Below are 14236 nucleotides of genomic sequence, written 5' to 3' on the forward strand. Positions count from 1 at the left end.
GACCAGCTGCTTTATGGCACTTCATCCACTGGCGGGTGTCATCTTTCACACTAGCAGAAACCTGGGAAGGGAGTGACCCAAGGGACCCCTTCCGACTGAGAGGAGCCAAAGAAGATTATGCTTCTCTGTCTGAGAAGTAGGGACTGGTGTCCCCAATGGTTGGGGGGACAGTGTTCCCGAAGTACGTGGTGCGGGAGCAACAGGGAGGGAAGTTCCCCCCACCATCAAGGGGGGAGATGTAGTCTTCCAGCTTTGAGAGCCAACTGGATCTCACAGAACTGATGGGGTTACAACAGTTCTCATAGCGGCGGCATAAGAGAAGGTCATAGCCACAGGATGTAGGTGCTCAAATGTCCTCTTAAGCCTCAGTGTACGTCAGTCGGTCCAGGATCTTTTATTCCATGATTTTCCCATCTTTCTGTAAAATCCTGCAGTCTGGAAGGCTAGGTGAATGATGCTCTCCGCAGTTGACACTGATGGGAAGTGGGGCACATGGAGTATTGGGATGGGATGGATGTCCACAATCTTGACATGTGATGTTGGAGGTACAGTGGGAGGACATATGGCCAAACTTCCAGCACTTAAAGCATCACATTGGGGGAGGGATATATGGTTTGACATCACAGCAACAGACCATCACCTTGACCTTCTCGGGTAATGTGTCACCCTTGAAGGCCAAGATGAATGCACTGGTGGCAACTTGATCATCCCTCGGATCCCGATGGATGCGCCGGATGAAATGAGCTCCTCGTCACCCTAAGTTGGCATGCAGCTCGTGGTCAGATTGCAAAAGAAGGTCCCTGTGAAATATAATACCCTGGACCATATTTAAGCCCTTATGGGATGTGATGGTGATGGAAACACCCCCAGCTTGTCACAAGCAAGTAATGCCCATGACTGAGCAGAGAATGCCGTATTTATTAAGACCGACCCTGACCGCATTTTGGACAAGCCCAATACCTCCTGAAACTTGTCCTCTAAATGCTCTACAAAAAACTGAGCCTTCATTGAGAAAGGAGTCTCCATCAGATCTCGTACATATGAGGTACCAGGGTGAGTAAGGTTCACTGCTATCCTTAGCCTGGCATTCCTCCCATTGCATAGGCAGGGAGGGGAACGATTTAGGATCATACTTCCTTGCATTGTACTGAGACTTTGAATGCTTAGAGACTGCTGGCATTTGACCACCAGCAAGTGATGACATGGTACGCTTTATTGCGCGTCATCTGCCCTGATGCCACCTACTCAGACCAGGGGCCCTCCCCATGGGCGCCATCTAGCTACAGGAAAGACCACCAGGCAGGATGGCCATTGCCGGGAGTCCCGATGCCCCATGATGACGGGCATCTACTCCTTGGCATACATGGGGAGTTAGCGGCACAGGCATCAGCAGATTGATCCCTGTGTTGGCAGGGGGCTACAACCAACAGGGTACATGTCGGCTCCACCACAATGGACTGGCTACCATGCTGGATATGAGATGCAAAGAATTCCATGGTCATCGTTGGCGCAGAAAACGCCACTGCCTAGTGGGTGGAGAAAAACGCACTCAGGAAGGTGTCCTCACCCAAGAGATGGATGATGAGCGTGACAACGAGAAAGTGGGCTCAAGATCTCAATGCACAATGGACACGATGCACCAAGGAAGGTGCCCTTTCCCAATTGGCTGGCTCTTCAGGAAAAATTTGAAAAATGAAGGTCAAACCATATAGGGGACCATCAGATAAAGCCCAAAAGATGTGAGACTCCTTTTAGTCGCCTCTTAAGGCAGGCAGGAATACCTCAGGCCTATTCTAACCCCCAGGCCTGCAGGGGGATGTGTAGATATGGATGAGTATGTAGTGTAGGTTCGGTGGACAGTGGAGTATCCACTATTCTTCCCACCCCTCCCACAGTGATATTACACCATCCAACGAGCCCTTGTAATTTATTTGTCCATCCCTACACAATCCCTGCTCCCAACCCCTTACCTCATGGCTCATACCCCTGTAATAGATCTAGATGCAAGACCAGTCTCATAAATCCTCCTGCCACTATCTACTCCAGTTAGGTCACAAACATCACCTATCAGAGGTAGGACTACATGTGTAATTAGTCACATAATCTACAAGCTAAGCTGCAACCACTGTGCTACATTCTATGTGGGCATGACAACCATCAAGCTGTCTGTCTGCACGAATGGCTACTGACAAACTGTGGCCAAGAAACAAGGGGATCACCCTGTTGCTGAGCATGCTGCCCAACACAACATTCTTCATTTCAATGACTGCTTCACAGCCCGTGCCATATGGATCCTTCCCACCAACACCAGCTTTTCTGAACTGCACAGGTGGGAACTCTCCCTGCAATATATTCTATGTTCCCGTAACCCTCCTGGCCTCAACCTTCTTTAGTCATTTTTCTGACCCATCCAGCCCCTTCCCTAGTCCCATTCCAGCACTACAAAGTTCTCATTCCACCAACACACCCAGTCTTTTTAGTTCTCGCCTTTAACACTGCCCCCCTTTCCCACCTCTTCCCTGCCCTCGATCTAACCTTCCGACTGCACCTAGCTGCCCTACCCTCTCTCCACCTTGTCCTTGAGCGCTCCTCAGCAGCACTTCACTGTCCCCTACCCTGCTATCCCTCTCCCTCCCCGAAGCAACCTCCTTCTTACCCCACCCAGTTGCCAGTCCCATCACACACTGCTGCTGTTGCTCGCAGTGTGGCCGCAACTGCCAGAAGCTGCAGTCATGAATGTGTGAGTTGCATTTGTGTGTGTGTGTGTGTGTGTGTGTGTGTGTGTGTGTGTGTGTGTGCGCGCGCGCTTGGACATAATCTATTTTCAACAAAGGCCTTGTTGGCCAAAAGCTTATATTGCAACAGTCTTTTTGTTGTGCCTATCAATGACTCAGCATCTCCACTATATGGCAAGTAGCATCTTTCCTTTTCACAATACTGATACATTTGTTTTGCTTTGACATTAGGAATTGAACAAGGGACAATTATTACAATGAGTTTTTTTTCAGTTGTTTTATTGTTTACTTTCTTGCACATGTCTGATCCTTGACCTAGAAGGCACTTCCAAGCTGTAATGTCCAAAGAGCAGGCAAGCCTCCACAGCAGGTGATGACGTACAACTGCCACCACACCTTGTTGATGTCTGGAGCTGGTGGTTTTCATACAAGTACAGACACAATGTTCAATCACGTCCAAATGTGTTCGATCAGGTTTAGATCTGGTAAGTTGGGCAGCCAGCACATAAACAAACTCACCACTGTTTTCTGCCAACCACTCCATCATATTCCTGGCATTGTGACATGGTGCATTATCTTGTTGAAAACATGATCGTTATGAAGGGTTGTAGGAGGTCCGCAACCAGTGTACAATACCCTTTGACCATCACGGTTCCTTGCACCAGCTCCATGCAGAAACAATTTAAAGATTTAAATGAGAATGAAAGAGCAAAAAATTACAACCAGTGCTACTGGACCCATGGATGCCCATGGGAATGTTCCCTAGAGCATAATGGAGCCACCACCAGCTTGTCTCCATCTCGCAGTACAATGTCTAGGAGCTGTTCCTCAGGAAGACAATGGATTCACACACTTCCATTGGCATGATGAAAAAGGTGTCGAGATTCATCACATCATGCAATGCTCTGCCACTGTGCCAATATACAGTGCCAATGGTCACATGCCCATTTCAGTCTTAGTTGTGATGTTAACATTGGCACTTGCATGGGTTGTTGGCTGTGGAGGTCCTCCATTACGAGCGTTCAGTGCACTTTGTGTTCAGATACAGTTGTACTCTGCCCAACATTAAAGTCTGATGTTTGTTCTGCTACAGTTCACTGCCTATCCCGTCTTACCACCCTATGATGAACGAGATCAGTACTGAGGGGTGGTCTGCCCAGGGCTCGGTTTCATTATATGCTGAAGACATTCACCACAACACTCCTTGAACACCTGACAAGGGTGCAGTTTCTGAAATGCTCATGCCGAGCCTCTGGGCCTTCACAATCTATCCTCGTCAAACTCAGATAGATCGTGCACCTTCCCCATTCTATACACTGACAGCATGTTCACTGATATCACTTGCAGTTTTGTCTGGCTAGCACTGCTTTCACCTGGATGGGTTTATATCAATAGTAGGTCAGTGGTCATAATGATCTGGCTGATCAGTGTATGTGAAGGTTATTAGGTAGTCTGTAATTTTAAGAAGTGAACTATGAGGTGAAATATCTGTATGCAAATTTAAACAATTGTATTTCGCCTATGGAGAAAGTATGTCATGTAAATGCATGAATACCTTTGAAATTTTTAAAGTACATTTCAGCTCTTTAGTGTGCTTAAACCTATTTATAAGGTCAATATGTTGGATTCGTCATTCTTTGTTTATGTACAATGTAACTTAAACTCAAATATACATATTTCTGTATGTTTCTCAGTGAAGAAATATATGGTAGCATACATGTTGAACTATTATACATTAAATCAAACAATGGAATATCCAGGAAGGAATGTAACAATATTAGAGAAGGAGAGTTGTCACTCACCATGCAGTGGTGATGCTGAGTCGCAGATTAAGGTCTTTGTTGACAATACACACACACACACACACACACACACACACTCACACACACACACAGACACACACACACACAAACACACACAAATGCAACTTGCACACACACACACGACTGCAGTCATACTTGTGTACTAAACAATAATTTGTAAAAATAGACTCTTTCTACCTTCAGTGACACATTCACATAAGGAGCTAAGGAACTCAAAATAAACAAATCAATAAATAGTAACTTTGACAGCCTCAATAATCACAACAGTCCTACTATTGTGCAAACTGATGGCAAAATTGCATAGAAACAAGTTCAGTCTGGCAGCACAGATGAAAAATGCAGGAAGTGGATGAAAATCAAGATAATATGAAGACTAAGAAGGCTCTTTTTTGTAGGATACTAGTACATGGAGGAGACTGTCAAATCTGGTCAAGATTTGTTCTTGTGGTAAGTCACTGCTATTTTTAGCTTCACGCTGTGTTCGATACATCACTTGAGACTTAAATGTTTTGTATCACTAATGTGACAGTTTTGCCATTTTTTAAGGAATATAAAAAGGCCATGAATGGAGTATTCTATTAATCATTTACACTTATGGGCTTAAAAATTACTCAGAGGAGCAGTGTTCACTCCAAAGAGTGAACTGTGTTTTCAATCTAATTAATGATTACAAAATTTCCTTCCCTTTCTTATTCTACAATGGAAGCCACTTGTTACTATAGTACATTCAATGTTGTTAATGCATAATTTGGAAGTATATACTTTTATTACCAATACCATACGGCCAATGCTCTTTCTTTGACAATGGAACAAAGAAAAAAAACATTAATTACAGATATTTCAATAATATTTCTGTTGTTTCATCAATTAAAATGGCTTCTTTAGTGAATAGTTCTCCATACTTCACTGGTTTGGAAGTTATCATACAACTTCTATTAATTAAATATCTGTATGGTACAGTTGGTATTTACCAAATTACAAGTCAAAATGTCCAGGGTTTGATCCCAGGATGAGATCCCATGAATTTTGTGTCACTCATCTCTTCTTTCACTTCTGACATCGATTTGTTACTGTGCAAAGTGCAAAATTGCACCTTAATTTGGAGTCCCATCATACTGACTGGCTAAGTCGGTTCAAAGGTTGAAGGATGGGAATGGCATACCACCAGTAACACAACCACGGCTAGTAAAGCACTGTAGTGTTGAAACCAACCTTTGAGTTGTGGACAATTTTGCTTACTTCAATTAAATATCTATATGTGTGTAGATCATTGAACAATGAAAAGTCCAGGATGGAATAACAACAATATAATGAAAAAGATAGATTGCTATATCTACATACGTACTCCACAAACCACCATATGGTGCACGGCAGAGGGTACCTTGTACCACTACTAGTTATTTCCTCTCCTGTTCCACTCACAAATAAAGCAAGCAAAAAATGATTGTCTAAAAGCCTTCGTACAAGATTCATGGCCCTTATGCAAAACGTACATTGTCAACAGTTGAATTGTTCTGCAGTTGGCCTCAAATGTCAGTTTTCTAAATTTCCGCAACAGTGCATTGCACAAAGAGTATTCCCATTTGAGTTCACAAAGCATCTCCGTAATACTTGTGTGCTGATCGCACCTATCAGTAACAAATCTAGCAGCCTGTCTCTGAAATGCTTTGATGTCTTGCTTTAATCTGACCTGGTGGGGATCCCATACACTCAAGCAGCACCGAAGAATGGGTCACACTAGGATTCTATATGCTGTCTACTTTATGGATAAACTACACTTTCCGAAAATTCTCCAAATAAAATTAAATCGAGTATTCACCTTTCCTACAACCAACCTGATGTGCTCATTCCATTTCATACTGCTTTGCAATGTTACACATAGATATTTAATCAAAGTGATTGTCAAGCTGTACCATACTAATGTTGTATTCAAATGTTACAGGGCTATTTTTCCTAGTCATCAGCATTAAATTAGATTTTTCTACATTTACAGCAAGCTGTCATTCATCAAACCAAATAGAACTTTTGTCTAAGTCATCTTGTATATTCCTAAAGTCACTCAATCATGACACCTTCTTGTACAACAAAGCATCAGCAGCCAACAGCCATAAATTGCTGCTGACCATATTCATCAGGGCACCTATGTATAAAGATAATAAAAGTGGTCCTACCACACTTCCCTTGGGCACTCCTGATGATATCCTTGTCTTTGATGAATACTCGCCATCAAGGACCACATACTGGGTTCTATTAATTAAGAAGTCTTTGACCAACTCACATATTTGGGAACTTAGACCGTAGGCTCGTACCTTCATCGACAATCATCAACACTGTATAAAGGACATACTGAGTCACAGATAGACATAACAAAAGGACTGCTATACATTTTAGCTTTCAGCCAAATGGATTTCTTCTGACCATATTATGAAAAGGACAGATCGCTACTTACTATACAGAGGAAATGTTGAGTCAGAGACAGACACAACCAGGAGACTGTTATACATGTGAGCCTTCAGCCAAAAGGCCTTTTCATGAAGTAAAATACACACACACACACACACACACACACACACACACACACAAAAGTAATCCTTGCATGAAATATCTAGAATATCTATTTTACTTCAGGAAGATGAAAACAGCAAAAGGCACAAAAATAGGTGTGTAGTAATTAACAGCCAGCAGCAAACCAGTGACAAATTCACTCCATTATCAGCTTTCCATTTCAATTAAAAATGTCTTCATTCACAAACTGCTTCTTACATGTTATTTTAAAGCACTTACCTCTTCTCCTTCATTTTCTTTTGGAGTTCTGAATATGCAGTTAAAACAGGCAGGCACAGAGAGAGATTTTCTATGGCTGCTGCAATGTTACTTTCAACTTTCCTAGCTTTCACTAGTTCTTCTCCTTTCTCAACTATATTCTTTGCTGATTCTTGGAGGTCTTTGTCCAATTGCTCAACTTCACTCTAAATGAATAAATGAAAAAACATTAGAAATAGACAACAAAAGCATTAACTATAAAAGAGTTTAGTGCTCAGTTCTCTGAGTTGTGATTTTCAGTTATTGAAACAGAACAAAATTTTAAAAATGTGTAAAAAAATGCAAAATAATGTTCTCCGCACATTTAGGATTAATTTCCAGAAGTTCCAGCACTTTCAGTTTCATTTCTGCTGAGGAGAACAATCTAGAACTTGATAGATCTACAAAATGAAGGAAGTTAAACAACATCTTTTGTAACAAAATTTATCTTTGTGTATCAGGAAAGAGGGAAGGAGAGGGAAAGACGAAAAGATGTGGGTTTTAAGGGAGAGGGTAAGGAGTCATTCCAGTCCCGGGAGCGGAAAGACTTACCTTAGGGGGAAAAAAAGGACGGGTATACACTCGCACACACACACACATATCCATCCACACATATACAGACACAAGCAGACATATTTAAAGACCAGACAAAGAGTTATCTTTGTTGCAAAAGCTTGAATTTTGTGTGTATGTTTGTGTTCGTTTGCGTGTCTGTCGACCTGCCAGCACTTTCATTTGGTAAGTCACATCATCCTTGTATATATATATATATATATATATATATATATATATATATATATATATATATATATATATATATATATATATATATATATACTTAAAAACAAAGATGATGTGACTTACCAAATGAAAGTGCTGGCAGGTCGACAGACACACAAACGAACACAAACATACACACAAAATTCAAGCTTTCGCAACAAACTGTTGCCTCATCAGGAAAGAGGGAAGGAGAGGGAAAGACGAAAGGATGTGGGTTTTAAGGGAGAGGGTAAGGAGTCATTCCAGTCCCGGGAGTGGAAAGACTTACCTTAGGGGGAAAAAAGGACGGGTATACACTCGCACACACACACATATCCATCCACACATATACGTGTATGTGTGTATGTTTGTGTTCGTTTGTGTGTCTGTCGACCTGCCAGCACTTTCATTTGGTAAGTCACATCATCTTTGTTTTTAAGTATATTTTTCCTTTGTGGAATGTTTCCTTCTATATATATATATATATATATATATATATATATATAGAGAGAGAGAGAGAGAGAGAGAGAGAGAGAGAGAGGAAAAATGTTGTTACCAAATATCTCTAAATATTCTTGACTGATTTACTTTGAATTTTTACACAATGTTTTAATAAACATTTACACACACACACACACACACACACACACACACACACACACACACACACATTTAAAACCATTAGACAAATTGTTTCTCTCGCATATATTCTTTTTCTTATATATAATCACGTTGTCGAAGAGAAGCTATGAGATTCGCTATAAGTAAGGTTCAAATATTATCTCTATGATGTACACTTTTATATAAATTACCATTTATTCTACTTTAGCATAGGTTTTCCTAAAATCAGTTACACACTGAAAAGCTAAGCAAAAATAATTAAGGGAGACCCCTTGGCCCAAAACGACAATTAGCACTGTATATATACTGTAAGCAGCCAAGGGTGTTCATTTCATTGTACTTTCATTCTAATGAGCTGCTTGGTCACCGATGGTATACCATCTTAGTATATATATCCATCTTAGTATACATATAGTTAAGGCTCACCGGCCACTTGGCCATCTTCTTCTTCTGTGCGAATGCACAAACAGTGCCCGAACTCTTGAGGGAATCGGCAACGCGCCACAAGTAATGAGTATAATGGGCGGGGGGCACTACGAATGTAGTGCGGGACAATACGTTGAGAATGTGGGTTTCGCGGGAGGTGTGCCAGAGATAAATCCCTGCAGTCCCGCTATCCTCTGTGTCCTCAGTGGCTCAGATATATAGAGCGTCTGCCATGTAAGCAGAAGATCCCAGGTTCGGGTCCCGGTCGGGGCACACATTTTCATCTTTCCCCGTTGACGTATGTCAATGCCTGTAAGCAGCTAAGGGTGTTCATTTCATTGTAATTAGCACTGTGTCTGAAATGCATATACAGATATCTATATATGACATATGATCAAAAAGTAATGGGAATTTTTTAATTTTTCAGACTTTACACATCCATCTTTCAAAAATTTTTATCTTTTCAGTACATATGTTCCTGATGTATGTTTGCATTTTGGATTATGTAGTTTATTGTTGGCAGTCAAAATGGTTATACGTGTTTTCACATGCTTACTGAACTTTAACTTTTTCAAAAGATCGATCAAAGATTTTGTATTAAATTTTGCTTCATAAAGGGAATAAAGCCCAGCAACACATTCAAAATGTTGACTGTGGCTTTTGACAAATCTACTATGAGTAAGAAAAGGGTTTATGACTGGTATAACATTTGAAACAGGGTCAAGAAGATGTTGAAGACAATGACCGCTATGGACACTCCAGGACATCAGTTACTGATGACAAAGTGGCAGAAGCAAAAAAAACAATTCTGTAAAATTACCATATCACCATCATGATGATGCTGGAATATCCTTTGGCTTAAGCCAACCAATTTTTCCTATGTTTTGGGCATGGAACATGTAGTAGCAAAGTTTGTCCTGAAATAGTTAAATTTTGGCCACAAATGATATCACGTAGACCTCAGTCAGCAATTACTGTATGAAGTCAACAATTATACAGAGCTTACAGAGAAGGTTATAACAGGTGATGAAACGAGAGTATACTGGCATGACATCAAAATCAAGGCCCAATAGTCTCAATGGAAAATGCCTGAAGAGTCATGACTGAAACAAATTTGACAAGTTTGAATACATGTGAAGGTTCTTCTCGCTGTTTCCTTTGATTACAATGGGATAGTACATCATGAGTTCCTACCTTATGCTCAACAGTCAATAAGGAACACTACCTGCAAGTTATGCACAGTTTGCTTGAAACAATACGAAGAAAATGACCACAACTATGGCAAAACCACTTGTGAAAATTGCATCACAATAATACTCCCACTTACACCTCACTGCTCCTTCATGATTGTTTGGCAAAAAACAAAACCATTATGTTGCCTCAGACACCATACTTGCTAGATATGGTGCCCTGTGACTTTTTTATATTCCTGAAGCTGAAGAGAACCACGAAAAATGTAATTTTGGCAGCACTGATGAGACAAAAACAGAATTGGTGAAGGAGATGAACACTATAATGAAAAGTAAGTCCCTGAAATGCTTCCCAGATTGGAAAAGGCGCTGGCACAAGTGCTTTATTTCTGAGGAGGGATTGCTTTGAAGGAGACAAAATTGATGTTGATGAATAAATAAAGATTCTTTACGAAAAACAAAAACTCCCATTACACACACCTCATAACTTGTATCATACTGTATTTAACTGTAGTTGTGTTGGTTCAACAGGACACGGTATACTAACTAATCAAGGTTTTCAATTTCAAAGATACTGTTTTGTAAATTTACAGTGTAGGTCAAATTCTGCTGAATCCACATACGTTTTCTTAAGGAATGATGATGATGATGTTTGGTTTGTGGGGCGCTCAACAGCGTGGTTATCAGCGCCCGTACAATTACCCAATCTCTGCTCAGTCCAATTGCGCCACTTTCCTGGATGATGATGAAATGATGAGGACAACACAAACACCCAGTCATCTCGAGGCAGGTGAAAATCCCTGACCCCGCCGGGAATCGAACCCGGGACCCCGTGCTCGGGAAGCGAGAACGCTACCGCGAGACCACGAGCGGCGGACTTCTTAAGGAATGGTGAGGTACAGTGAGACACACATGTACACTTCTAGCTCGCTTCCCTTGCTTCACATTATAAAGTAAAATCAAACTACATTAATGCATGCAGCTGTTTCAACATTATGCCACCTCATCTGGCCTCAGTTTGTTGCAGTACTACCACCCATTCAGCAACCTGCTTCATTACCAAAATCTGACACACCACTTTCACAATATGACAGGGTAACTAGTGAGACATGCTGAGCCACAGCAAATATAAAAAGCACCCAGTCAGCCATAAAAAATCATCAGGTCAGCAGCTGCAGTACAGTGGGCTACTGCCGTGTGGTCTGCAGAAGCATCATCAATCAGTCACCGCCCACTGGTATAGAGATCAAGTTCAGTCAACACAATTCAGTGTGACTGTTTGCTGTATGGTACCCAATATGGCACCAATTGCATCAAAGGTCGAACTAGAACCCTACCAGCCGCAGACCCGCTTAGTGACTGCTGACACAAGACACTGCCAGCCAAATGATGGAAGCCAGAGTTCATTCAGCAGATGACATCATCATCTCCAGAAGCTGCTGATGGGCAGGTTGTTAGCACAACCTACTGGCAAAGAACTGCCATCTGAGATGGCTGTCCAGCAAGAACACACTGCTCCCAAGCCACAGTGAGCTGTTTATACACTGTACCATTACTAAGGACTTTAGGTTCAACATTCACCCTGTCTACTGGACTTGGATTTGGAACACCACTGTACTTTACACAAGATCAGTGAGTGACTCTGGCTGCAATATGAGCACTGCTGAATTTGCTCCTGCTCCCTGGTAGTGAACCTACATGACCAGAGTGAGGCAAACTGGAACAGTTGATCTGACAACCTGCTCCCCCACCCTCCAACAGGGTCGACACAGCACAATGGTGCCTGTACCACAGCAGCTTGAAAATAGACTGTTATGAGTGTCATCCAAAGTGCAAAGAACACTTCTGCATACTGTCCAATACTGGTTTCTGGTGTTCAGTGTGACGCAATCAGCTGCCACATGTGGTTGTAAGTTAGACCTCATCACGTTGTAAGTGCAGAGATAGTTGTGACTGTGGCTGTGCTGATGGTGAATCCCATCAACTTTGATATGTGATATGTTATTCATTTTCAGCAGGAGGCAAATGTTAGGCCCTGTGGCATTCACCAGACTTGTTACCATTTATGACTAAAGTGTAATGAATGCAGCCAATTTCCAAGCCATAATGGTTCAGAATGGGAGAAATGGTTCAGAATGGGAGAACAGTTTATCACAACAAAGAGAGATCAGGGCAACCCTCCATCATCATCACAGATGCACTGAAACAGAAGGTGGATCACATCATTTGAGAGAAACCCTGATTCACAATTAGAGACATGTGAACAAAGTCACAAAGTGTCCCATTCAATTGTGCACTTAGGGTACCACAAAATCCGTGCATGGTGGGTGCCACACATGCAAAGGATGACCTGAAAACAAGAAGAACGGGAGCTGCATTAATGATCTTGAAGTGTTGCGAAAGGATGGCAACACATTCATTGACCAGATGAATCATAGGTTCTTCTTAACATTTCCACAATGAAGTGACCGTGCAGGTACAGCTAAGTTAGGATGAGGTGGGATGTAGGCACATCTGGGTCTGTCAGGGAAATTCTCAAGAAAAATCCATAACCAGGCAACTTGCTGTTACTACTAGTTTATTGGCTCCAAATCTTACTGCTAGGTGATACAAAGGTGATGTGATCTGCTTCAACAGGATGCTGCTGCAGCCAGACTGAGAGGAAGACGCCCAAGAAGAGAAACTAGGAAAAATGTCTGGTTGAGAGAAGAGCTGGTAAACAAGACAGTGACCCCTTGGTACTGGTGCACACTCACCAGCCTGCACTGCAACCCCTTGGTACCATGTTTAGACCTCTGATTGGAAGAGGGGCACCTCAATGTGTCCCTCTGACAGCAGTATCTTTGCAATAGCATCCCCTGCTCAGCGGTAGCCACTACAGGAGTGCTAGCCACGTGAACCGAGAGTGGGTAGGTGCATATCTACAAACATTCAGTGCTGCACCAGCCCAGTCCTAACCACTGTTCCCCCATAAGATGCAGTACCAGGGCCACATGAACAAAAATGAACTGAAACAAAACTTTTGAAAAATCCTTTAATCTCTCAATAATCCACTCAGCCTGATTGTTCACCACATACACTGCAGTATATGGAGTGGCGTCATTCTCAGTCATTACAGAAGCCATGCAAGTTCAAACAGATTGTATCATATCAGAAGCTGATGGCTTCTGTATTCTGTGAAAGTGAAGTGGTCCTACTTGCCGATTTTATGGCCTGCAACACAACAGTCAATAGTGATGCATATTGTGCTACCCTTGAAAGTCTTCATCACGCCATCCATAACTACCAAGGAGACAATCTTTCACATGGAATTGTTCTGTTGCACAATAAGGCAAGTCTGCATACTGCCTGGCAGAGAAAGACTTACTGCATGAGAAATTCTGGTGGGATGTGTTCAAGTGACCTCCCTACACTCCCAACATGGCACCATCAGACTTTTTCCCCTTTCCAAAACTGAAGGAGCTCCTTCCAGGTAAATGCTTCACAAATAATGAAGAGCTGGAGGATGCTGTCATGACCTGGTCGAATTGCCATGCAAACATATTGTTCGAAGAGGGCATATGCCAAGTACAACTAGTGCCTTAATGTCAAAGGTGACAATGTGGAAAAATAGACAAAGTATGTGCCAAAACATGTATATTCAGTCTCTGAATTATTATTAAAGAATATCTTGGTATGGCAAGAAATTCTTTACTTTCTGGATGGCCCTCATATTTGTCTTTAATGGGTCAAAAGTACAAGGGTTGTTTCAATAAGTAATGCCCCACAAATTTTTAAAAAGCCATTAATATACACAGACAAATGTCCTTGTTAGTGCTTTACACTTGATGATTGTTCTGGGTGCTGGTGAAGTTTCAAACCATTCTGACAGTTGGCAGAC

General features: G+C 41.9%; 1 protein-coding gene across 3 annotated transcripts in view; it reads right to left on the minus strand.

Annotated features, from left to right (window-relative positions):
• Positions 1-14236, minus strand: part of LOC126166427 (exocyst complex component 6B) — a 158368-nt gene that overhangs the window by 116726 nt on the left and 27406 nt on the right. For all 3 annotated transcript variants that reach the window (XM_049920404.1, XM_049920401.1, XM_049920403.1), the window contains exon 3: positions 7343-7527. In XM_049920404.1, the coding sequence (XP_049776361.1) occupies positions 7343-7527 (185 nt within the window). The remainder of the gene's footprint in view (positions 1-7342; positions 7528-14236) is intronic.

The sequence above is a fragment of the Schistocerca cancellata genome, chromosome 1, assembly GCF_023864275.1.
Source record: "Schistocerca cancellata isolate TAMUIC-IGC-003103 chromosome 1, iqSchCanc2.1, whole genome shotgun sequence".
Taxonomy (NCBI): Eukaryota; Metazoa; Arthropoda; class Insecta; order Orthoptera; family Acrididae; genus Schistocerca; species Schistocerca cancellata.